The sequence below is a fragment of the Ascaphus truei genome, unplaced genomic scaffold, assembly GCF_040206685.1.
Source record: "Ascaphus truei isolate aAscTru1 unplaced genomic scaffold, aAscTru1.hap1 HAP1_SCAFFOLD_293, whole genome shotgun sequence".
NCBI classification, from domain to species: Eukaryota; Metazoa; Chordata; class Amphibia; order Anura; family Ascaphidae; genus Ascaphus; species Ascaphus truei.
Genome location: NW_027455891.1, coordinates 184,895 through 212,500, shown reverse-complemented (window position 1 = coordinate 212,500; position 27,606 = coordinate 184,895). Strand labels below are relative to the sequence as shown.

General features: G+C 50.3%; 1 protein-coding gene across 8 annotated transcripts in view; it reads left to right on the top strand.

Annotated features, from left to right (window-relative positions):
- Positions 1-25,599, top strand: part of LOC142483065 (rho-related BTB domain-containing protein 2-like) — a 200,594-nt gene extending 174,995 nt beyond the window's left edge. For 3 of the 8 annotated variants that reach the window (XM_075583146.1, XM_075583144.1, XM_075583143.1), the window contains one exon: positions 12,481-16,181. In XM_075583146.1, coding sequence (XP_075439261.1) covers positions 12,481-12,650 — 170 coding nt within the window. In that variant the 3' untranslated portion in view covers positions 12,651-16,181. Of the gene's footprint in view, positions 1-12,461; positions 16,182-24,048 lie in introns of those variants that run through there. The other 5 variants (XR_012797212.1, XR_012797211.1, XR_012797210.1 and 2 more) reach the window with 5 other exon arrangements.
- The last annotated feature ends 2,007 nt before the right edge of the window (positions 25,600-27,606 follow it).

Sequence of the window (27,606 nt, the reverse complement as noted above, 5' to 3'; positions counted from 1 at the left end):
GTCTATATGTATTGTATGTCTTTATTTATATAGCGCCATTAATGTACATAGCGCTTCACAGTAGTAATACACGGGGTAATCAAATAAATAACAGATAATATAAATAACAGGTCATGGGAATAAGTGCTTCAGACATAAAAGTAACATTAAGGAAGAGGAGTCCCTGCCCCGAGGAGCTTACAGTCTAATTAGTAGGTAGGGAGAACGTACAGAGATAGTAGGAGGGAGTTCTGGTAAGTGCGTCTGCAGGAGGCCAAGCTTTATGTATCATGTGTCCAGAATATCCACAGTGCTATTCATATGCTTCTTTACGCAAGTGTGTGTTAGGCCAGGGCCATGGTCAAAAAGACAGCGCTGAGCCGCGCTGAGGGAAAACATCATACCTATTGAGCGCGGCTTTAGATGGCGCTACCGCAGGCGTGCGGAGGCGTGTGGAATTGCAGCCGACAGCACAATTACATTTTTCCCGCTGAGGAAGCGCAGGGCCGGTCACGTGACCGCCAAAAGCCAATGGCAGTCCGTGATGTCGGCGCTGTGACGTGGCGCGCTAGCCCCGCCTCCCGCCCGACTCACAAGCGCGCACGTTGACGCTCATGCAGGGACACAAAAAAGCTCCTGCTTGAGCAGGAGAGCGTGAGCGTCAGCGCTGTGAATCTCACCATGTCCGAGGCCCTAACGTGGGTTTTAAAGGTGGATAGAGAGGGTGCTAGTCGGGTACTGAGGGGAAGGGCATTCCAGAGGTGTGGGGCAGTCAGTGAGAGGTTTAAGGCGGGAGAGGGCTTTAGATACAAAGGGGGTAGAAAGAAGACATACTTGAGAAGAACGCAAGAGTCGGGATGTTGCATAGCGAGAAATTAGGGCTGAGATGTAAGGAGGGGCAGAAGAGTGTAAAGCGTTAAAAGTGAGGAGAAGAATGGAGTGTGAGATGTGGGATTTGATCGGAAGCCAGGAGAGGGATTTCATGAGGGGAGACGCTGAGACAGATTTAGGAAAGAGTAGAGTGATTCTGGCAGCAGCGTTTAGGATAGATTGTAGGGGAGACAGGTGAGAGGCAGGAAGGTCGGGCAGCAGGAGGTTACAGTAATCGAGACGGGAGAGAATGAGGGCCTGAGTCAACGTTTTAGCAGTCGAGTAACAGAGGAAAGGGCGTATCTTTGTGAAATTGCGGAAGAAAAAGCGACAGGTTTTAGAAACATTCTGAATGTGAGGGGCGAATGTGAGAGAGGAGTCGAGTGTGACCCCTAGGCAGCGTGCTTGGGCTACTGGGTGAATGATCGTATTTCCAACAGTAATGTGGAAGGAGGTAGTAGGGCCAGGTTTGGGAGGAAGTATGAGGAACTCTGTTTTTGCCATGTTAAGTTTAAGGCGGCGGAGGGCCATCCAGGATGATATAGCAGAGAGACATTCAGAAACTTTAGTCTGTACAGCAGGTGTAAGGTCAGGAGTTGGAAAGTAGATTTGTGTGTCGTCAGCATAGAGGTGATATTTAAACCCAAGAGATGTGATTAGGTCACCTAGAGAGAGTGTGTACAGAGAAAAGAGAAGAGGTCCCACGACAGAGCCCTGGGGTACCCCCACAGAGAGATCGATAGAAGAGGTGGATGTGTTGGCAGAAGAGACATTGAAAGTACGATGGGAGAGTGTCACGGTTGTGCTCGCCACAAACTCGGGTCGGACCGCGTGGCTGAGGTAGGGTTGTAAAAGCACCGACCTTAAACCTCGCAGGCTGACCCGGATTGCGCAGTTCATAGTCGTACGTAGCAGGGTCTGGATTGGAGAAGACAGCATCGTCGTTGTACAAGCCAGGGTCAGGATAGGAGACGTCAGAATAAACATTGTCCAAGCAAGAGTTCGGCAACAGGGAGTCAGGAGAACCCCGCTTCGGCTTATGAGCGCGGGGGGGTTCTCTGCGCGTGCGGCGACCATGGCCCATGGTACTGGTCTCAGGAGGTGGAAGACAGACCAGATTTACACACCGCCTAGCTGCACGGTTAAACCAGCGCTACAGCGCAAGAGTCCTGAACGGGTTAGGGAATCCTCTGTAGCAGCGCAGGAACCAGGACACGGCCTCTCTAGATTAGGGAAAGAGTAGGCCCCAGGAACCAGGAAGCTGTAGATACACAGGGAGACCTCCGCTTCAGTGTAGGAATCCAGGAGACTGAAGGACGCAGGGGCGAAACCTCCGCTTCAGTGCAGGAATCCAGGAGGCTGAAGGACGCAGGGACGAAACCTCTGCTTCAGCACAGGAGAACAGGAAGCTGACGGACGCAGGGACGAAACCTCTGCTTCAGCACAGGAGAACAGGAAGCTGAAGGACGCAAGGGAAACCTCCGCTTCAGCACAAGAGAACAAGCAAGAGCTTGTGGCAGAACAGTTGGTGACATCCGGTAAGGACTATGCTCGGCAAGGAGCATTATGGGAAGGCAATACTTAAAGGCCAGCAGGCCAATCCCCAGCGGGGGTGTGAAGATATTGCTCCAATGAATGAATGCAAGTCTAGGTTGCATAATAGGCTGCACAGCTGCAGTAGATACCAGAGGGAGTGTGTATAGCTTTGGTGAGTGAATGCAGGCTGCAGCAAACATCAGGAGAGCTGTTCCAGAACTGCACCGGTCTGCAAGGTAAGGTAACCAGTAACCCGCGGAGCGGATTCCTGACAGTATCCCCCCCTTCACGTGAGACCTCCGGGCGAACATGAACACTCATAGAGTTGGAGGACTGGGAATTGTTGCTGAACCGTCTAGGATTGGGGTTAGAATCGTGGTCCAGGGACTCGTGGTTAACCCTTAGTGTACTCCCACCCCCCGGTGAGAACTGCGGCCAGACAGGGTCATCCATGGGTCTTGGGGACATTGAGTTGTTCCTAAAATTCCTTAGGTGGAAAGGATATCCGTAAACGAGCAGTTCTTTGGTGAGTACAGTTCTAGGATATGAGATAGATGGAAGAAACATCCTTGGTACATGGCTCGCCTCGCAAAATGTCTTGGAAATCCAGGGCTGTGAAGAACCAGAGGGCTCCAGAGCAGAAACGGAAGAAGGACCCCCACTGAAAGCCCAGTCCTTAATAGAGGAATCGGAATCTAGGATCAGCGGCCCTGCTAGTTGATCGAATATACCAGGAGGGACTTTGTAACAGAAAAACTCTTGGCTGACCACTGTATGTTGGAATTTGCGAGGAATTTTTCCTCTAGAAGGCTCCCAGGTAATGGTTAGTAAGGGTATAGGCTGGTTGGAAGCATCTCCCGGTATTGGTATGGAAGGTGACAAGGCATGCAGTAAACCAGGCATAGGGACCGAAATCTTGGGATACGTACAGAGTATTTCCAACTGAGAGGAAATAACAGGGGCAACTGAAAAATCTGAGGCCCCAAACCATGGTTTAGCAGGAGCAGATAAGCAAACAGTAGCGCTCTCCAATACTGGGAAATCTTCATTGGAAGATAGTATTGTCAGTGAATCAGGAATAGACCTTGGAATTTTCCTATCAGGAACTTGAGAAAAAGGCAGAGCCAGGGTAGTGGTGGGAGGGAAACTAACATCAGAAGCTGAAATCTGTACCTCAGTGACAGAGACCTGAGAATCAACAAGCAGCAAGTATGAACTATGAAAACTCTTAATGACAGGCACCTTAGGAGTACAATGAGTTTTCTCTGAAACTGCAATGGCCCTAACCACAGGGGTGCCTAACCTGACACAAACAGGAATAGGTGTGTTTTCTAGTGCAAAATCTCTGATCCCAGGACTCCTAACCGATAGTGAGGGTGTCTGGGTTTGATTAGAGAAAAAATCAGATGTATTGATAAGTGACTTAGAAACAATTACAGAGGTTATAGATTTGCTGGACATGTGAGAAAAAATACCCTTTAAGATAGGAGCTATAATCTCCTCCCAGAGTAACCCCATGTTTGCTGGGACATATTTAGACACAGTACTGAGGGACTGGGTCTCAGCAAAGGCAGGACAGCTAAATAGCTCAGATTTAAACCCTAAGACTTGTAATATATGCATGGTGACCTCAGACAGTACTAAGGGAGTGACCACAGATATGCTGAACCCTGAAGGATTAGCCTGGACAGAGAAATCAGGGGGGCCCCCAGTCAGGCTAACCATTGTAGGAAGAGATTCAGAATCTGAAGGCAAATCATTACCTCTCAGAGTCTCAGGGCCAGTAAGACACAATTCAGGGAGAGGGGAAACAGTGTGCAGGCTTCTTACTAGTATAAATGAAAAAGCGTCACTTTTGAGAGAAAGCCGTGTGTCAGCAACCCCTCCTGGGAACACAACATGAACCCCAGGAGAGACATATAGACTACTGTATGTGTTTAATCCTAAGCTTAGTGAAGAGGAGCACCCAGACAGTACACGGGGTTTAAACCTAACTGTACTGGTCTCTGAAGTAGGTATTTGGTAAGGAATGTCTGGGAAACCAAAAATGACTGCAGATTCCACAATGTGGGAACTATGCACTGAAGCAGGGATCACCGCTCTCTGGGCGACAGACTGGTTCAGTGAAATGCCCGGGAGGAGGAACTCTGTGGCTAAGTTTAGGGGAAACCCTGACTCCTGAATACATTTTACAGGAACCAGAACTTTAGCTGAAGTCTCCGGAGGTGAAACTGCGGAAACTTGAGCTGAAGCAGGGGATTTATAGCAAAGAATTTCTAAGGAATCCTTAAGGTTAGGGGAATCCTTCAATGCAACCTCTGCTGTCTGACTTGTGGACTCATTCTCTGAGGCTAAAACAAAGGCATTAACTTGGAGGCAGCAAGAATTTACAGGGGTTAATTCAGACCATACCTGAGAGTAAAACATAGCTAGACCTCTCTCTGAATTGGGGAAGACTAGGGATCTCTCTTCTGGTGCTAGGGGCGTGACCTTAGCTGGCAGAGAACAGGGAATAGCAAAAGGAAACTCAGAGAACTGCCCCCCAAGGGTTAATACAGAACTGACCCTGGGAACAGAACTTAGGGATTCTTTCTCAGACGGGGAAAGCGCACCGGACTGTTTGGTTGGGGTTACAGTAGACATATCATTGGAATCAGGGCACCCGGGCAAACAATCAGGGCTAGGGACCGTGGTAGTAACTACGTTGGAGAGCAATGCTAGTGGGACAGTTTTGTCATCTCCTGGAGAGGAAGGTATGCTCCCAGGTTTAGCAACAGGACTGGCAGCAGAGCGGGACCGCCAAGCGTCAGCGCAGCTGGCGAGGAGGGAATCCTGTTCTATTATGCAAATGTCCAATGTTTTGGAAAGTAGGCAGAGTATCTTTTGTACGTGAGCAAACATGAGGAGAGGATCCTCTGGTACTACGTAAATGTCCAATGATAAGGCCAGGGCATGGAGTGTATTACAGGCGGTGGCCAGTTTCCCAGGATTCACATTATCCCAGGACAAAGGGGAATCAGGGAAGAGAATACTAGCGGCCAGAAGCTGTTTTAAGTACTTGAGGCGATAAGCCTTCAAAAAGAGATCTTTACGGCATTTTTTTTGCAAAGGGGTTAAACCTTCAAACATAAACGGATCTCCCATTTGAGGTAGTATTTCGCATAGGTACTGGGACTGGCCTACGGGCCGGGACAGGAGTTCAGACAGAAACTTACCAACCCTCACCACAGGACGGTCCGAGTTTGTGGGGCCGAGCATACTGTCACGGTTGTGCTCGCCACAAACTCGGGTCGGACCGCGTGGCTGAGGTAGGGTTGTAAAAGCACCGACCTTAAACCTCGCAGGCTGGTCCGGATTGCGCAGTTCATAGTCGTACGTAGCAGGGTCTGGATTGGAGAAGACAGCATCGTCGTTGTACAAGCCAGGGTCAGGATAGGAGACGTCAGAATAAACATTGTCCAAGCAAGAGTTCGGCAACAGGGAGTCAGGAGAACCCCGCTTCGGCTTATGAGCGCGGGGGGGTTCTCTGCGCGTGCGGCGACCATGGCCCATGGTACTGGTCTCAGGAGGTGGAAGACAGACCAGATTTACACACCGCCTAGCTGCACGGTTAAACCAGCGCTACAGCGCAAGAGTCCTGAGCGGGTTAGGGAATCCTCTGTAGCAGCGCAGGAACCAGGACACGGCCTCTCTAGATTAGGGAAAGAGTAGGCCCCAGGAACCAGGAAGCTGTAGATACACAGGGAGACCTCCGCTTCAGTGTAGGAATCCAGGAGACTGAAGGACGCAGGGGCGAAACCTCCGCTTCAGTGCAGGAATCCAGGAGGCTGAAGGACGCAGGGACGAAACCTCTGCTTCAGCACAGGAGAACAGGAAGCTGACGGACGCAGGGACGAAACCTCTGCTTCAGCACAGGAGAACAGGAAGCTGAAGGACGCAAGGGAAACCTCCGCTTCAGCACAAGAGAACAAGCAAGAGCTTGTGGCAGAACAGTTGGTGACATCCGGTAAGGACTATGCTCGGCAAGGAGCATTATGGGAAGGCAATACTTAAAGGCCAGCAGGCCAATCCCCAGCGGGGGTGTGAAGGTATTGCTCCAATGAATGAATGCAAGTCTAGGTTGCATAATAGGCTGCACAGCTGCAGTAGATACCAGAGGGAGTGTGTATAGCTTTGGTGAGTGAATCCAGGCTGCAGCAAACATCAGGAGAGCTGTTCCAGAACTGCACCGGCTGCAAGGTAAGGCAACCAGTAAACTGCGGAGCGGATTCCTTACAGAGAGGTAGGAGGAGAACCAGGATAGAGCTTTGTTACAAATACCAAGGGTATGGAGAATGTGAAGAAGAGGGTGGTCCACAGTGTCAAATGCTGCAGAGAGGTGGAGTAACATGAGCAAAGTGTAATGACCTATGTCTTAGGCAGCATGGAGGTCATTAGTTATTTTAGTGAAGGCTGTTTCAGTCGAGTGAGCAGTGGGGAAGCCAGATTGTAGATGGTCTAGGAGAGAACGGGTGTTGAGAAAGTGGAGCAAGCGAGAGAATACAAGACGTTCAATGAGTTTAGAGGCAAAATCCAGGAGGAGGACAGGTCGATGGTTAGAAAGACAGGTAGGGTCAAGCTTGCTGTTTTTGAGTAATGGTATGACTGTTGCATGCTTGAAGGAGGATGGAATTTTCTGTTATTTATATGATTATCCCGTGTATTACTCCTGTGAAGCACTACTGTATGTACATTAATGGCGCTATATAAATAAAGACATACATACAATACAATGGAAAGGTTCCAGAGCAGAGGGAGGAGTTAAAAACGTGTGTGAGCGTAGGGATTATAGTAGGAGCAAGAGGTTTTAGGAGATGGGAGGGAATGGGGTCAAGTGGGCAAGTGGTAGAGGGAGAAGAGGCGATCAACAGCGACACATCCTCCTCTGTGATAGTGGGAAAAGAGTCAAGGAAGGCAGGAGGAGAGTTGGGAAGCTGTGTGTGTTACTGTGGGTGAGGTAAGTGTGTGTTACTGTGGGTGAGGTAAGTGTGTGTGACTGTGCACCAGGTAAGTGTTTCTGTCTGTTAGTTATCTGGCGTGTTCACACACACAGTGTCTGTGTGTGCGCCAGGTAACGGTCTGCCTGTATATATATATGTGGGGGGGAGGGGGGAAACGCGAGGTAACTGTGTGTACGTGTGCACCAGCTGTGTGTGACACTGCGCGGCCGCCAGGTAACGGTCTGCCTGTATATATATATGTGGGGGGGAGGGGGGAAACGCCAGGTAACTGTGTGACACTGCGCGGCCGCCAGGTAACGGTCTGCCTGTATATATATATATGTGGGGGGGAGGGGGAAACGCGAGGTAACAGTGTGTACTTGTGTGTGGATGCCAGGTAACTGTTTGCACGTGTGCACCAGCTGTGTGTGACACTGCGCGGCCGCCAGGTAACGATATGTGCCACAGTGCCTGTGTTTCCTGTGTGTGTGTGTGTGTGTGTGTGTGTGTGTGTGTGTGCGCGTGCACACCAGGTAACTGTGTGAGAGACTGTGTGCCGGGTAACTGTGTCTATCTGTGTATGTATGTGCAAGGTAAGTGACTGTGTGCGTGTGAGCGCGCATCAGGTAACTGTGTCTGCCTGTCTGTGTGTGTGTGACTGTGTGCCAGGTACAGTGTGTGTGTGTATCCCAGGTAACTGTGTGTGTGTATCCCAGGTAACTGTCTGTGTGTGTGTATCCCAGGTAACTGTGTCTGCCTGTCTGTGTGTGTGTGACTGTGTGCCAGGTACAGTGTGTGTGTGTATCTCAAGTAACTGTGTGTGTGTATCCCAGGTAACTGTGTCTGCCTGTCTGTGTGTGTGTGACTGTGTGCCAGGTACAGTGTGTGTGTGTATCTCAAGTAACTGTGTGTGTGTATCCCAGGTAACTGTGTGTCTGTGTGTGTTCATCCCAGGTGTCTGTGTGTGTGTTCATCCCAGGCAATGGTGTGTCTGTGTGTGTGTGTATCCTAGGTAACTGTGTAACTCTGTGTGTGTATCCCAGGTAACTGTGTGTATGTGTGTGTGTGTGTGTGTATCACAGGTAAGTGTGTGTGTGTGTGTGTATCTCCTAGGTAACTGTGTAACTGTGTGTGTGTGCATCCCAGGTAACTGTGTGTGTGTGTGTGCGCATCCCAGGTAAGTGTGTGTGTGTGTGTGTGTGTGCATCCCAGGTAACTGTGTGTGTGTGCATTACAGGTAAGTGTGTGTGTGTTTGCATCCCAGGTTACTGTGTGTGTGTGCGCATCCCAGGTAAGTGTGTGTGTGTGTGTGTGCATCCCAGGTAACTGTGTGTGTGTGGCGGGAGGGGGTAACCAGGCTATACAATAAAGGTTAAGCCCATCTGGTTACCCCGGAAACCGTGGGGTACCTGGCAGCTACATAGCGCTAGGGACCAGGTAACATAACATGCAAAAGTTAAAGTGCCCCCCGCTTTTCCACTTTCCTTGTTCCCTGTGCCCCAGACTCAGGACACTTTCTGTGTGTGATTTTTAGGGGGGATATTTGGGTAGAAATGCTGTTTTGTTTGCAGGAGTTCGGGAGCAAAAGATACCGGTAGTCCCCTAATTCTCCCCGGCGAGCAGGCATGATTTGCGGGTACGCGGGTTGAATTACACCGGGGCTGCCCAGTGTCCCCCAGACTCCTGATTTTCGAGCTCAGATATCCCAGTCCTATGTCCCGCACAGATAGGGGTCTCCCCAAGTTATAACATGTTTTATCATGTTTGATGCATATACTATAAATGTATATTCAGTCAGCCGGGCATCCATATAGGTGCCGGGATGTCTGCATAGACATCGTAGTTCAAAGAGGAGACGTTGAGAGGTGTCGGGGTGCTAAGTGGCCGGGGCAGGGCAGAGTACTGAGTCCAGAGAACAGAGACCCCCTGCGGGGAGGACCCTGAGAACAGAGACCCCCTGCGGGGAGGACCCTGAGAACGGAGACCCCCTGCGGGGAGGACCCTGAGAACGGAGACCCCCTGCGGGGAGGACCCTGAGAACAGAGACCCCCTGCGGGGAGGACCCTGAGAACAGAGACCCCCTGCGGGGAGGACCCTGAGAACAGAGACCCCCTGCGGGGAGGACCCTGAGAACAGAGACCCCCTGCGGGGAGGACCCTGAGAACAGAGACCCCCTGCGGGGAGGACCCTGAGAACAGAAACCCCCTGCGGGGAGAACCCTGAGAACAGAGACCCCCTGCGGGGAGGACCCTGAGAACGGAGACCCCCTGCGGGGAGGACCCTGAGAACGGAGACCCCCTGCGGGGAGGACCCTGAGAACAGAGACCCCCTGCGGGGAGGACCCTGAGAACAGAGACCCCCTGCGGGGAGGACCCTGAGAACAGAGACCCCCTGCGGGGAGGACCCTGAGAACAGAGACCCCCTGCGGGGAGGACCCTGAGAACAGAGACCCCCTGCGGGGAGGACCCTGAGAACAGAAACCCCCTGCGGGGAGGACCCTGAGAACAGAGACCCCCTGCGGGGAGGACCCTGAGAACAGAGACCCCCTGCGGGGAGGACCCTGAGAACAGAAACCCCCTGCAGGGAGGACCCTCTGGTCTGCCAGAGTTAGTGGAGCTGCCCAGTAGGTGGCATTGGATTGACTGGGGGAAGCGGCAGAATGTCGGCGCCTTTCCCATTGGTCAATTCATATGTCCCGCCCACAGGGCATCCCGAGCCGGCATGGCAGACCCCTCCTCTGACGTCGGCCAAAGGACGAGCCCCTATTACTATAGGCTGGGGGGAGGAATTCCCGCGCTCTGATTGGTCGCTCCTCCTACTTCCATGCCGAACCAGACAATCTGGTGGCTTGAGTCGATGACGCGCGGGCGGGCTTTTCAAAGTTGCTCTGTTACGAATTGTAGAGCTGCCGGCTTCTTTTTTGGAGCTAAGAAAGCCTGCCGAGCTGAGACTAAGTCAGACGCAAGGTCCAAGTCCTCATTTTAGAACGTAGCGGTCGCAGTTAAGGATTTTAGCCGAAAAGAGGACCCGGAAGTCCGGGTGGATATCCCGGTCAGGGTAAGCCTTCTGAAGCAGGTGCCCTGCACCTATTTTAGAGCCCCAGTAAGTGTGTTTTTCGTCTGTATTTGGAGTATTCATTGTGTGTACGCGGGTTTACCTGAACAAACTACATTTTATTCAATTACTGTGTTTTGCCGAGTGAATGTTCCCGGTATAAAAGTGTTAAAAGTCCTGGTCACCCGTGACAGTGTATGTGTGCACGAGGTAACTATGTTTGTATATGTGTGTGCGACAGGTAATGGGTATGTGCGTTTGTGAGTGGTTTATGTCACTGTGCCTGTGTTTGTGCCATGACCCACAGTTCTGACTGTATGTGCCATCATATACAGTAAGTGTGTGTGAGACTGTGCACCAGGTAACGGTGTCTGCCTATCTGTGTGTGTCTGTGTGTAACTGTATGTGTGTCTATGTAACTGTATGTGGGTGATTGTGCGCCAGGTAACTGTGTTTGTGTGCGCCAGGTAACAGTGTCTGCCTATCTGTGTGTCTGTGTGTAACTGTATGTGTGACTGTGTGTAACTGTATGTGGGTGATTGTGTGCCAGGTAACTATTGTCACGGGAGACCGGGACTAACACACCAGGGATCAATTCACCAGACAGAACCACAGTTCATAAAATTTATTGGAAAAAGGAATATCCACAACTATGTACAGTAAATCAACACACACACACAATTGGGAAACTGGGGTACCCTATAAAACTAGGTGCAGGGTTCTCCCTAAAGAGATTTACCCTGTGCTCCCTTCCCTGCAGCGTCTCCCTGTTGCACACGGCTCCTTGCCAAGCTGCTGCTTCTTAAGAATCTCTTCCCAAATAAAACACTCTCCGCTCACAGCGAACACAGAGCCGATTGTCACGGGAGGCCAGGGCTAATACCAGGGAACAACTCCAGGCAGAAACGCAAGGGTTTATTAAATTAATTTATTGGAAAAAAGTTATCCACAACTGACACAAACAGACAACATACAAACTCACAGCTGGGGAGAAACTGGGGTAACCTATAGTCCTAGTCGCAGAGATTCCCCGTGCTCTCTCTCTTCTCTGCAATGTTCTCCGAAACAGGATTCCAGGCCTGACGCCAGCACAGGAGCGGACACAGGAGCGGACACAGCAGCTTCCCTCATTTACAGCAACAACTTCTGCAACTCGTGTGGCTCACGTCAGTCTCATTAGGGGTCTCCCTCCCCGCCTTCTTATACACTAAAGCCACAACATCGCAACATTCAGGGCCAGGTGCTGTCAGCGTGCCCAGCCCCTGATTGGTGGGTTGAAATGAAACATAACATTAGTTACATAACAATGCTACAGGGAAAGGTCACAGACAGTGTGGTAACATTTTTCCTGCAAACACAATTAACCCCTGGTCCCTGAGGTGCTGGAACCAGGTTACAGAATACATATACACACACAAAACCGATGTATTAATTAGTGACAGGTAGGGGTAATGGTAAGCTTGACCTTTATTAACAGCAGCCATATTTCCCCCTACCGTCACAAGGAGGAGTTATTGGGAGCGGTTATATGGGGTAATAGAAGGAGTTATATGGAGGGGTTATATGGGGCAATAGGAGGGGTTATATGGAGTAATAGGAGGAGTTATAGGGAGTGGTTATATGGGGTAATAGGAGGAGTTATATGGAGGGGTTATATGGGGTAATAGGAGGAGTTATATGGGGCAATAGGAGGGGTTATAAGGAGTAATAGGAGGAGTTATAGGGAGTAGTTATGTATGTGTGTGTGTGTGTATACGCCAAGTAACTGTGTTTGCACTTTTGCGCCAGGTAACTGTTTGTGTATGTGTACGCGCGCAAGTTAAGTGTGTGTGTGTGCCAGGTAACTATGTGTCGGGTAACTGTATATGTGTGCCAAATAGCTGTATATCTGTGTGCATGCCAGGTAACTGTGTGCATGTGGGTAACTATGTTTGTGTATATGTGCGCCAGTTAACAACGGTGTGTGCATTTGCGTGTATGTCACAGTTGCCTGTGTTTGTGCACAGCGTGTCCTGATTCTGTGTGTGTCATGTCGTTCTGAAGTGCCTGTGTGTCTCCCCAGAGAACAAGTCGCACTTTGAGCGCGGTCGCTGGCCCCCGGTGTGGTACCTGAAGGAGGAGGACCGATATCTGCGCTGTAAGAAGGAGCGGGAGCGGGAGGAGGAACTTCTCCGCAAACAGCACAGCAAGAGCAAGTGGTGCTTCTGGCGCCCATCCTCATCCGTGTCCTGAGCCCGGCGGCTCCTCCTCCGTGTCCTGAGCCCGGCGGCTCCTCCTCCGTGTCCTGAGCCCGGCGGCTCCTCCTCCGTGTCCTGAGCCCGGCGGCTCCTCCTCCGTGTCCTGAGCCCGGCGGCTCCTCCTCCGTGTCCTGAGCCCGGCGGCTCCTCCTCCGTGTCCTGGGCCTGGCGGCTCCTCCTCCGTGTCCTGAGCCCGATGGCTCCTCCTCCGTGTCCTGAGCCCGGCGGTTCCTCCTCCGTGTCCTGAGCCTGGCGACTCCTCCTCCGTGTCCTGAGCCCGATGGCTCCTCCTCCGTGTTCTGAGCCTGGCGACTCCTCCCACGTGTTCTGAGCCTGGCAGCTCCTCCCACGTGTTCTGAGCCCGATGGCTCCTCCTCCGTGTTCTGAGCCTGGCGACTCCTCCCACGTGTTCTGAGCCTGGCGGCTCCTCCCACGTGTTCTGAGCCTGGCGGCTCCTTGGTGTCCTGAGCCCGATGGCTCCTCCTCTTCCGTATCCTGAGCCCGACGGCTCCTCCGTATCCTGAGCCCGACGGCTCCTCCGTATCCTGAGCCTGGCATTCTCCGTGTCCCGAGCCCAGCGGATCCTCCGTATCCTGAGCCCGGCGGATCCTCCGTGTCCTGAGCCCGGTATTCTCCGTGTCCCGAATCCGGTATTCTCCATGTCCTGAGCCCGGCGGATCCTCCGTGTCCTGAGCCCGGTATTCTCCGTGTCCCGAGTCCGGTATTCTCCATGTCCTGAGCCCGGCGGATCCTCCGTTTGCTGTATGTGCCTTTCCCAGTGAGGAGGCCGCTGGGTGCGTCTTCCCCCCTTGTGCTCAGATATGGACATGGCTCCCATGCCTCAGAGTGTCGGAAAATAGAAGCGCTCTTTTCACGCCGGCTTTTTGCGGTGCGATGGCTTCCAGAAGCCTGGCTGGATTTATAAAGATACTCGTTACACAGCGCGGGCAGCGCTTTCTCTGTGTCGCTCCCTTGGGTGCTGAGATACATTGCTTCAGATGTGCTGTGTATTACAGTCCAGCACTGAATGTGTTACAGATCACACAGTCTGTGTTACACACTCCGGGAGGCGGTGTGTCGCACACTCCGGGAGGCGGTGTGTCACACACTCCGGGAGGCGGTGTGTCGCACACTCTGGGAGGCGGTGTGTCGCACACTCCGAGAGGCGGTGTGTCGCACACTCCGGGAGGCGGTGTGTCGCACACTCCGGGAGGCGGTGTGTCGCACACTCCGGGAGGCGGTGTGTCGCGCTGCGCCTTAATGCTGCACAGAGCTCATCTCACACACGTTTGGGCCAGTACCGGTCCTGCTAGAATTTCTTGTAACTGCTGCTGATCTCGCAATGGTCAGACCTGGCGTTCTTAATCCATGTGAAAGTGAAACGGCTTCAGTTACACACGCAGTGATACATTGTAATCAAATTATTCCTCTACCAACTGCTCACACTCACACACATCACACTCACACACATCACACTCACACACATCACACTCACACACATCACACTCACACACATCACACTCACACACATCACACTCACACATAACACTCACACGCAGTGATACATTGTAATCAAATTATTCCTCTACCAACTGCTGACACTCACACACATCACACTCACACACATCACACTCACACACATCACACTCACACACATCACACTCACACACATCACACTCACACGCAGTGATACATTGTAATCAAATCATTCCTCTACCAACTATAACCACTCACACACACGTCGTACTGACACACGTCGCACTCGCACGGAGACACACAACATGAGCATCAACTTACCAGCAAAATTCACAGCCTCCCGCTGCCCCCGCTAGCATTGAGGCCGTGTAACAATGCTCCGTGTCATTCCCCCCCCATAGCATTGAGGCCGTGTAACAATGCTCCCTGTCACCCCCCCGCTGGCATTGTGAGGCCGTGTAACAATGCTGCATGTCATCCCCCCCCCATAGCATTGAGAGGCCGTGTAACAATGCTGCATGTCATCCCCCCCCCATAGCATTGAGAGGCCGTGTAACAATGCTCCCTGTCACACCCCCGCTGGCATTGAGAGGCCGCGTAACAATGCTCCCTGTCACACCCCCGCTGGCATTGAGAGGCCGCGTAACAATGCTCCCTGTCACACCCCCGCTGGCATTGAGAGGCCGCGTAACAATGCTCCCTGTCACACCCCCGCTGGCATTGAGAAGCCGCGTAACAATGCTCCCTGTCACACCCCCGCTGGCATTGAGAGGCCGTGTAACAATGCTCCCTGTCACACCCCCGCTGGCATTGAGAGGCCGCGTAACAATGCTCCCTGTCACACCCCCCGCTGGCATTGAGAGGCCGCGTAACAATGCTCCCTGTCACACCCCCGCTGGCATTGAGAGGCCGCGTAACAATGCTCCCTGTCACACCCCCGCTGGCATTGCGAGGCCGTGTAACAATGCTCCCTGTCACACCCCCGCTGGCATTGAGAGGCCGCGTAACAATGCTCCCTGTCACACCCCCGCTGGCATTGAGAGGCCGTGTAACAATGCTCCCTGTCACACCCCCGCTGGCATTGAGAGGCCGCGTAACAATGCTCCCTGTCACACCCCCGCTGGCATTGAGAGGCCGCGTAACAATGCTCCCTGTCACACCCCCGCTGGCATTGAGAGGCCGTGTAACAATGCCTTCACTTGGTGATTAAGAAGCGGGGTGTGGCCGGGGAGGTTTGTGCTGGGAGGGTAGAGAAGGTAGAGAGGGGTTTTATTAAAAGGAAAGGATTTTATTTAACACTATTCTTGAAACAAATTGAACAATGAAAGGGTTAAAGCAACACTAATCTCAGTGCCTGCAATATACCATCACGTAGTACACTATAGCTGCACAGCCGGCTCTGTAACGGGCGCCGATCCGGAACCATTAGAAGGACCACAAGCTCAGTGTGAGGTTCTGTCATTTTACAGGCACTTGCAAATCACTGTATTGAAACATTTTGCCAGCGCGTGTAAAATACATATACATATATATATATATATATATATATATATATATATATATATGTATATGTATGTATATGTATGTATACACACACACACACACACACACACATTAACTTACACGCGAGTGTCAGTGGGAAAACTGCACTTTGCCGGCTAAGCAACTCGCCTGAGATTAGCTGGAGTGGAAAGTTCAAGGACCGTACCAAGCTCGCCCAATTATACAGCACAATGTGTGCAATCACTTCAGGGACTGCTGCTTTGAGTGTGTGTGTGTGTGCGTGTATATATATATATATATATATCAGGCGGCTTCTCCAAAAATATTGGACACAATGGTGAAAGGTGCAACGTGCTCGAGACACACGCGCACACACACGCACACACACGCACACGCACGCACACGCACACACACACACACACACACCCTTTCACCTCTCTACGCACCATGCTGTTTCCTCTTCTCCTTGGCCCCAGACCCACGCTCCTATCACCTCCTCCTGATTGGCTGCATTAGCCAGCAGCAGCCAATCATGATGGAGGAAGCTTCCCAGCCCCCTAGCTATAGCCCTGCTCTCTCCCTGCTCAGGGAAATCCTGCATCCTCCCCCCAAGCCGGTCACGTCACCATGTCCAGAGAGGTAATACCGGTATACACATACACGCCCAGAGCGGTAATACCGGTATACACATACACGCCCAGAGAGGTAATACCGGTATACACATTACACCCAGAGAGGTAATACCGGTATACACGTACACGCCCAGAGAGGTAATACCGGTATACACATACACACCCAGAGAGGTAATACAGGTATACACATACACGCCCAGAGAGGTAATACCGATATACACATACACGCCCAGAGAGGTAATACCGGTATACACGTACACGCCCAGACAGGTAATACCGGTATACACGTACACGTCCAGAGAGGTAATACCGGTATACACATACATACCCAGAGAGGTAATACCGGTATACACATACACACCCAGAGAGGTAATACCGATATACACATACACACCCAGAGAGGTAATACCGGTATACACATACACGCCCAGAGAGGTAATACCGGTATACACATACACGCCCAGAGAGGTAATACCGGTATACACATACACACCCAGAGAGGTAATACCGGTATACACGTACACGCCCAGACAGGTAATACCGGTATACACGTACACGCCCAGAGAGGTAATACCGGTGTACACATACACGCCCAGAGAGGTAATACCGGTATACACATACACGCCCAGAGAGGTAATACCGGTATACACATACACACCCAGAGAGGTAATACAGGTATACACATACACACCCAGAGAGGTAATACTGGTATACACATACACGCCCAGAGAGGTAATACCGGTGTACACATACACACCCAGAGAGGTAATACCGATATACACATACACGTCCAGAGAGGTAATACCGGTATACACATACACGCCCAGAGAGGTAATACCGGTATACACATACACACCCAGAGAGGTAATACAGGTATACACGTACACGCCCAGAGAGGTAATACCGGTATACACATACACGTCCAGAGAGGTAATACCGGTATACACACACACGCCCAGAGAGGTAATACCGGTATACACATACACACCCAGAGAGGTAATACAGGTATACACATACACACCCAGAGAGGTAATACTGGTATACACATACACGCCCAGAGAGGTAATACCGGTGTACACATACACACCCAGAGAAGTAATACCGATATACACATACACGTCCAGAGAGGTAATACCGGTATACACATACATCCCCAGAGAGGTAATACCGATATACACATACACGTCCAGAGAGGTAATACCGGTGTACACATACACGCCCAGAGAGGTAATACCGGTATACACATACACGCCCAGAGAGGTAATACCGGTATACACATACACACCCAGAGAGGTAATACCGGTATACACATACACACCCAGAGAGGTAATACCGGTATACACACACACGCCCAGAGAGGTAATACCGATATACACATACACGCCCAGAGAGGTAATACCGGTATACACATACACGCCCAGAAAGGTAATACCGGTATACACATACACGCCCAGAGAGGTAATACCGGTATACACGTACACGCCCAGAGAGGTAATACCGGTATACACGTACACGCCCAGAGAGGTAATACCGGTATACACGTACACGCCCAGAGAGGTAATACCGGTATACACATACACGCCCAGAGAGGTAATACCGGTATACACACACACGCCCAGAGAGGTAATACCGATATACACATACACTCTCAGAGAGGTAATACCGGTATACACATGCACACCCAGAGAGGTAATACCGGTATACACATACACGCCCAGAGAGGTAATACCGGTATACACATACACGCCCAGAGAGGTAATACCGGTATAGACATACACGCCCAGAGAGGTAATACCGGTATACACATACACGCCCAGAGAGGTAATACCGGTATACACACACACGCCCAGAGAGGTAATACCGATATACACATACACGCCCAGAGAGGTAATACCGGTATACACATACATGTCCAGAGAGGTAATACCGGTATACACGTACACGCCCAGAGAGGTAATACCGGTATACACGTACACGCCCAGAGAGGTAATACCGGTATACACATACACGCCCAGAGAGGTAATACCGGTATACACATACACACCCAGAGAGGTAATACCGGTATACACATACACGCCCAGAGAGGTAATACCGGTATACACGTACACTCCCAGAGCGGTAATACCGGTATAGACATACACACCCAGAGAGGTAATACCGGTATACACATACACGCCCAGAGAGGTAATACCGGTATACACATACACGCCCAGAGAGGTAATACCGGTATACACATACACGCCCAGAGAGGTAATACCGGTATACACATACACGCCCAGAGAGGTAATACCGGTATACACATACACGCCCAGAGAGGTAATAACGGTATACACATACACACCCAGAGAAGTAATACCGGTATACACATACACGCCCAGAGAGGTAATACCGGTATACACATACACGCCCAGAGAGGTAATACCGGTATACACATACACGCACAGAGAGGTAATACCGGTATACACATACACGCCCAGAGAGGTAATACCGGTATACACATACACGCCCAGAGAGGTAATACCGGTATACATATACACGCCCAGAGAGGTAATACCAGTATACACATACACGCCCAGAGCGGTAATACCGGTATAGACATACACACCCAGAGAGGTAATACAGGTATACACATACACACCCAGAGAGGTAATACCGGTATACACATACACTCCCAGAGCGGTAATACCGGTATAGACATACACACCCAGAGAGGTAATACCGGTATACACATACACGCCCAGAGAGGTAATACCGGTATACACATACACGTCCAGAGAGGTAATACCGGTATACACATACACGCCCAGAGAGGTAATACCGGTATACACATACACGCCCAGAGAGGTAATACCGGTATACACATACACGCCCAGAGAGGTAATACCGGTATACACATACACGCCCAGAGAGGTAATACCGGTATACACATACGCGCCCAGAGAGGTAATACCGGTATACACATACACGCCCAGAGAGGTAATACCGGTATACACATACATGTCCAGTATTACCTCATTTTTTACTGGACCGTCCAAATACAGGACAGTCCGGTTCAATACTGGACACCTGGCAGATTATATATATATATAATGTTCTCTATCTCAGTACTTGAAGGGAAGTTGAACTATAAATACAGCCGCTGGTAATGTCGCCGGCTGTAGGTGTAGCGCAGGGGACTTGCTTGGAGTCTCGGGGGACGCTCCTTGAGCAGTTTATCTAGCGGTGATTACCCCCATATCCTCGCCCCGCAGGGACAGAAGACGGCATGTCCATTTGGAAGGGATGGGATTGATCTCTATGGAGGTGATATTGTGAGGAGTAACCCAACTCCTGCAGTGCCCTTACACTGCAAAGTAAAACCTCAGGGATCAACGTGTAAATTACCCGCTTTTTTATGCCATTGCTTTCAATTCCTCCCACCCTAGGGATGAGCACGGTGACATATAGAGCAGTGCTGGGTATGTCTGCACACACCTGACCTGAATGGCATGCAAGCATCGTAATGCAGAGAAGCAAAATGGAGACGTGCAGGGTTACCCCGGGCAGGGTTACCCCGGGGTGCATCATGGGGGCTTCACCAGCCAACACCAAAATGTATCAGCGCACACTCGCAATGAGCAAGAAATGTGCGGTTTATTCAGCGACGTACATGGACCAACGTTTTGCTCCGATAACGGCCTTCATCGGGGGGGGGGGGGTGAAGATCGTTAGCGGATCAAGCAGTCGGTCCATGTACTCCTTCAACCAGCTCACTCGCCCTTCTCCCTGAGTTCCCCCCCTTAGTCCCCCCCCCACTTAGTCCCCCTCCCTTAGTCCCCTCCCCACGAGTCCCCACTCTCCGAGTTCTCCCCTCCCCACGAGTCCCCCCCCTCCCTTAGTCCCCTCCCCACAAGTTCCCCCCTCCCCACGAGTCCCGCTCTCCCTTAGTCCCCCCCCCCACCCCCCGCACGAGTCCCCCCCTGCCACTCACAGAACGGAGATTAGGGGAATGCTCTCAGACATGGTTTCCACGGCCGCAGCGATATTCTTCCCCCCAAATTCCCATCCAGCATAAACCCGCCGACCCCTCCTAATTAATACAGACTGCCAGAGAGACGCTTAGTCTAAATATAGCGTGGCATGTTCATTAGCAATGTATAGATACTCGGCATCCTTATACAGCGCGGCATGTTCATTAGCAATGTATAGATACTTCGTATCCTTATACAGCGCGGCATGTTCATTAGCAATGTATAGATACTCCGTATCCTTATACAGCGCGGCATGTTCATTAGCAATGTATAGATACTCCGTATCCTTATACAGCGCGGCATGTTCATTAGCAATGTATAGATACTCCATATCCTTATACAGCGCGGCATGTTCATTGACCAAGCAATTGAAATGTAAACATACACGCAGCTCATTTTTCTTTGGGCTGGGAGTTCATAGAGATACTCTGTACTAACATACAGTTCAGCATGTTCAATTTATACGGGGTGGGATACTCAGTATCACAAATCAGTGATGCCTGCTCATTTCAGACACCGGGGCTTATTAATACCCCAGGGGCATTTCTAGGACTGGAAGTGTAGGGAGACACCGGGGCGTATTAATACCCCGGGGCATTTCTAGGACTGGAAGTGTAGGGAGATACCGGGGCTTATTAATACCCCGGGGCATTTCTAGGACTGGAAGTGTAGGGAGATACCGGGGCTTATTAATACCCCGGGGCATTTCTAGGACTGGAAGTGTAGGGAGATACCGGGGCTTATTAATACCCCGGGGCATTTCTAGGACTGGAAGTGTAGGGAGATACCGGGCTTATTAATACCCCGGGGTATTTCTAGGACTGGAAGTGTAGGGAGACACAGGGGCTTATTAATACACTGGGGCATTTCTAGGACTGGAAGTGTAGGGAGATACCGGAGCTTATTAATACCCCGGGGTATTTCTAGGACTGGAAGTGTAGGGAGATACCGGGCTTATTAATACCCCGGGGCATTTCTAGGACTGGAAGTGTAAGGAGATACCGGGGCTTATTAATACACTGGGGCATTTTTGTGCCTTTTTTGCAGTTAAGATCTTGGATACACAACCGAAGGAATAATTATATACAACGCGGCGTGTTCATTAGCAGTGTGTACAGATACTCAGCATTATTATACAGCACAGCGCGTTCATTATCATTGTATACTCAGGATCATTATACAGTGCAGCATGGTCATTAACAGTGTATAGATACTTAGCATCATTATACAGCGCGGCGTGTTCATTAGCAGTGCAGGTTTATTGTCAGTGGGTGGAATTGTATAGTGATACTCGGGATCATTATACGATGCAGCATGTTCATGATCAGTGTATAGCGATACTTTGCATCATTACACAGTGCACCATACACAGATACTCCGTATCTTACTGCATTTCAAGTCTCATTGTAGATAGACCTTCACTGCATGACAATACTGAGTATCACCTTCAGTATTATACTTTAAAGCATGTTCCTTTTTTAGAGGACTTTATAGTGGTACTCTGCATCATTGTACAAAGCACCAGGTTCCAATCAAAGAGGCTGTAATGTTACGGGCATGCTCAGTGTTATTATACAGCTGCAGATGCGGAGTTTAAGGTCGCTTGAAGTTTATAGGGATACTCGGTACAATTATACAGTACTGCATGTTCGTTTTCAAGGCACTGTTTCCCACAAATGGGATGCGGCCTTTAGGTTCTTCAGCACTAGAAGGGCCAGCGACACATCGTAAAACTGAAGGGGATAGGGCATCGTATGACTGAAGGGGATAGGGCATCGTATGACTGAAGGGGATAGTTAGGGCATCGTATGACTGAAGGGGATAGTTAGGGCATCGTATGACTGAAGGGGATAGTTGGGGCATCGTATGACTGAAGGGGATAGAACATCGTATGACTGAAGGGGATAGGACATCGTAAGACTGAAGGGGGTAGGACATCGTAAGACTGAAGGGGATAGGACATCGTATGACTGAAGGGGATAGTTAGGACATCGTATGACTGAAGGGGTTAGGGCATCGTAAGACTGAAGGGGACAGGGCATCGTAAGACTGAAGGGGGTAGGACATCGTATGACTGAAGGGGATAGGAAATCGTAAGACTGAAGGGGATAGTTAGGACATCGTATGACTGAAGGGGATAGTTAGGACATCGTATGACTGAAGGGGATAGGACATCGTAAGACTGAAGGGGATAGGGCATCGTATGACTGAAGGGGATAGAACATCGTAAGACTGAAGGGGATAGGGCATCGTATGACTGAAGGGGATAGGGCATCGTATGACTGAAGGGGATAGGGCATCGTAAGACTGAAGGAGATAGGGCATCGTAAGACTGAAGGGGATAGGGCATCGTATGACTGAAGGGGATAGTTAGGGCATCGTATGACTGAAGGGGATAGGGCATCGTAAGACTGAAGGGGTTAGGACATCGTATGACTGAAGGGGATAGGACATCGTAAGACTGAAGGGGATAGTTAGGACATCGTATGACTGAAGGGGATAGGACATCGTATGACTGAAGGGGATAGGACATCGTAAGACTGAAGGGGATAGGACATCGTATGACTGAAGGGGATAGGGCATCATATGACTGAAGGGGATAAGGCATCGTATGACTGAAGGGGATAGGGCATCGTATGACTGAAGGGGATAGGGCATCGTAAGACTGAAGGGGATAGGGCATCGTATGACTGAAGGGAATAGGGCATCGTAAGACTGAAGGGGGTAGGACATCGTATGACTGAAGGGGATAGGAAATCGTAAGACTGAAGGGGATAGTTAGGACATCGTATGACTGAAGGGGATAGTTAGGACATCGTATGACTGAAGGGGATAGGACATCGTAAGACTGAAGGGGATAGGACATCGTATGACTGAAGGGGATAGGGCATCGTATGACTGAAGGGGATAAGGCATCGTATGACTGAAGGGGATAGGGCATCGTATGACTGAAGGGGATAGGACATTGTATGACTGAAGGGGATAGGACATCGTAAGACTGAAGGGGATAGGGCATCGTATGACTGAAGGGGATAGGGCATCGTATGACTGAAGGGGATAGGGCATCGTATGACTGAAGGGGATAGGGCATCGTATGACTGAAGGGGATAGGGCATCGTATGACTGAAGGGGATAGGGCATCGTATGACTGAAGGGGATAGGGCATCGTATGACTGAAGGGGATAGGGCATCGTATGACTGAAGGGGATAGAACATCGTAAGACTGAAGGGGATAGGGCATCGTATGACTGAAGGGGATAGGGCATCGTATGACTGAAGGGGATAGAACATCGTATGACTGAAGGGGATAGGGCATCGTAAGACTGAAGGAGATAGGGCATCGTAAGACTGAAGGGGATAGTTAGGGCATCGTATGACTGAAGGGGATAGAACATCGTATGACTGAAGGGGATAGGGCATCGTAAGACTGAAGGGGATAGGGCATCGTATGACTGAAGGGGATAGTTAGGGCATCGTATGACTGAAGGGGATAGGGCATCGTAAGACTGAAGGGGTTAGGACATCGTATGACTGAAGGGGATAGGGCATCGTATGACTGAAGGGGATAGTTAGGGCATCGTAAGACTGAAGGGGATAGTTAGGGCATCTTATGACTGAAGGGGATAGTTAGGGCATCTTATGACTGAAGGGGATAGTTAGGGCATCTTATGACTGAAGGGGGTAGGGCATCGTATGACTGAAGGGCTAGAACATTTTTTGATTGCTATTTTGTTGATGTATAACACACTGATTGTTTTTGTGCCAATTTCAGAGCCTGAATCCCTCACTGAAGTTGCCAAAACACCAGCCACGACTCCTCACAATCCCCCCTTCCCCCCGGGGCACAGTTAGGGAGGCGGGCGGGTGTCACAGGCGGGTTTGCGCTCAGCTTTCCGGTGCGTCTCCCTCGCCTCGCGTGTCTACAACACAATCCAATCCTGCAAAAAAACCGTAGCGACCTCTCGGTGCCTTTTCGATGCCAACGGGGAGAGAGAGTGAACAGAAGCTCCTCTCTCCCCCTCCCCTATCCCAGCAGGCTGTTACAGTGTTAAACGCAAAAATCTACAACTATATATATATAGGAAATCCTTCTGTCCGGGTGTGCACTGATTTCCGCCGCTCTCTGCGAGTCTCTCCGGGGTCAGATAAGGCAGCTGCTATTATGAATTCCTTGTGGTTCGGGGCACACCTCTTGTGTATTAGGAGAGCCGCACAGGACTCTGGGAAGAAGGGGGAGAATGATGGTATATCACGGAGGTGCCACTAGCCCTATTGGACATTATAGTGTAAGCTGCTCTCCCCTACAGATTGTGAGTAAATGGAATGTTCTAACGGGAAGAACAGGTTGCATGGCAACGATTTCCACCAATCATAACTCTCCATTTCTCAAAGTGCGTCCTTTGCTGATTTGGAGCATCCTGATTGGCTGGTTTCTGCAACCATCATTGGAATGATAAAGTTGAATGTTAAGCAGTGGGACAAATTCTTTATGATTTGCTCCAGCATTGAAAGTGTAAAAGCTGTAAGGACTCCCTGACCAGACTGGTGTGTGATGCAGGGCGTGACAAAGGTGCAGTGTGAGAACCGCGTGTGGTCAGTGTTAGTATAACAGAACAGGTGTGTGTGTGTGTGCGCGCGCAGGGGTCAGTGTCTGTAACCTGTCCTGTTATACTGACACTGCCCACCCCCCCAACACACACAGAGTAACTTGTTCTGTTATACTAACACTGACCACACTCGGTGTAACCTGTCCGGTTATTCTGTGTGTGGTGCCATTATAACAGGACAGGTTACTGTGTGTGGGGGGAGGTGTGAGTATAACGGGACAAGTTACTGTGTGTGTGTGTGTGTGTGTGGTGTCAGTATAACAGGACAGGTTAATGTGTGTGTGGGGGGGTAATGTTGGTATAACAGGACAGGTTAATGGATGTGATTGTGGTGCGGTGTGAGAGCTTTGTCAGTAATAATGCCCTACAGGAGTAAGGTGACCTTTTGATTAGTGAGTGTGGCAGCAGGCAGTATCCTTAGCTCTTGTTCACTGTAAGGGAGCTGTGAGTGGGTTAACCCCCTCCCTGCCAGAGGTTCCTGGTACTTATACAGTATATGTTTACTCTTACAATCACTGCGCTGCGAGTTAACCCTGTGAGGGAGGGAGAGACGCGCAGAGCGGGGCGTTTGCCGGCTGACGCAGGGGATTTCTGCATTAAAGGGCTGTTTGCAATCAGAGTTGTTTTGAAGCTGATGCAACGTTTGTATAATTCAGATATTGACCGGAGAACCTCTGACCTGTTTAACCTTTAATAAAAACATTTTGTATGAGGAACACCAGGCCTCTGATTTTCTGTCTTGTGTGTGTGGGGGTATCAATGCTCATTCTCCTCTCTGGGCGGTTATTAACTAAACTACCCCGGGGCAGAACCCGTGCAAAAAAACACCACAGGATTTATTAAAGGGAAAGACTCTGCTGCCAGTGAGTTTCCTGTGATGAATCTGGGGCAGTTACTGCACTGGTTTTGCCCCACGTTTGCAGAGGGGGGACTTCAGTAAATAGCCCCCAGGGAGCGAGTGCCGGCTCTGGGAGACCAGGTACTTACACCTTTTAAACCGGGATCATAACATTGAGCAAAACAAGGAGGTAAAATACATTGTGATTTACTCCTTGGAAACAGACGTACACACAATGGGTTACGCTATACAGGGGAAAACACACTTACTGGGGGTCTGGGCTACAAAACCAACCTTTCCTAGTGAAAATAGTCCATGAAACCTAGGTTGCCGGGGGCTTAGCCCGCAAAGTCCTGGAACTCCAATTGACAGGTAGAGAAGCCAAAATCCCTGGTACTCTTTTCGGCATGTAGTTCCAGCCGCGACCGCTACGTTCTATTCTCAGAACTTGGCCCCGAAAAATAGGAAAACATTTCTTGCCTTGAAATTTCTGAAGCCGGTTCGCGTCTATTTCTCACAGAGCATATTTGGGTGATTTTGAATTTGCCGCTGCTGTCTTGGCGCTTAGAATCTGAGGTCCGGATTGGCTGCTGGGTATTTTATAGTATTTCAGTCCCATTCATAGAATACTCCAGCCAATCCGAGAGTGGGAGAATTCCTTCCAGCCAATCAGCATTGCCAGTCTCCTGAAGTCGGGCAAGGATGGATTCGAAATCTGACAGGGGCATGCGCCAGCTTGGCACCTCTGACGCCTGTGAATCAGAAGCCACTTGTGGAGTTAGGCATCTAAAGGTCTGGGCTGGGCGAATGGTAGTCCGATGACTTCCATTCATGCCTGGACGAGGGTACTTGAGTCTAACTCCTCCGCCCAAATGGTTCTCACACCTTGGCAATCTCTGGCTTTCAACTCCGGGACTCGAGCAGACTTAGTGGCGCCAGGCTTGGTAGCCACGGGGTCTCTCGGAACCACGGACTAGGAAATCCCCAGCTCATATACGGTGCATAAACATAAACCATTATACACAATGTGAGAAATAAAAATATTTCACAATTTTGTCTAAGTCCTTCTTTTCTTAGCTTTGACCGAAAAGACGCGCACGTTCAGTTTCAACGCTCCTAGACCTTCCTATAAGAAAATGTGTCAAATGTGGAAGCAAATAACGCTTAGGTTCAATCCCAGAGTTACTTTTCTAAACACAGGAATTTGGACTTAGCCATAAAATCAGCTGGCAACCTTATCGATGGTTGAAGCACCCCAGAACCTCTATACTTTGTACTGGGGGACTGCCATTAACCTAGGGACCCCTGACTGTACCGGGATACACATATCCCTATGCCCTCATTTACCTTTCTGGTCTGTGCTGAAGCAGGGAAACCTGTCAGTGAGTCGCGCAACTGCTTTCCAAGGAAGACTTTGACCAGAGTGACCTGATTCCCGTACACCTTTTTGGGGTGGCCAGCAGCCCCAGCAGGACCCCTTCTACCTAGACACAATCTGACAACACTTTCACCGCAAACCCCACTCTTTTACAAAGATTCATGGGGAAAGATCAACAATTAGGAGATAACATTCAAATTCACCTGAAATAACCCGACCGGAATGAAAATGTTACTTGACGGGAATTAAAAAAAATGGAGTGTGTTGCTTAGAAAGATTACACTGTTTCTTGCGCCCAATGCGTGGGCCTGAACCTTTAACCCTGTGAGTGCCAGAGGCACCGCGGCACAGCCAAGACCATCTGGCACATTGCGATTGTGACATCACTGATGACTGGAACGGTCAGATCGCGCTCAGCAATTCGTAGGAACGCACAACGCGATCCCCCAAGAAAACAAGCAAGGAGCTCATATTTATTTATTTATAAAATATTTTACCAGGAAGTAA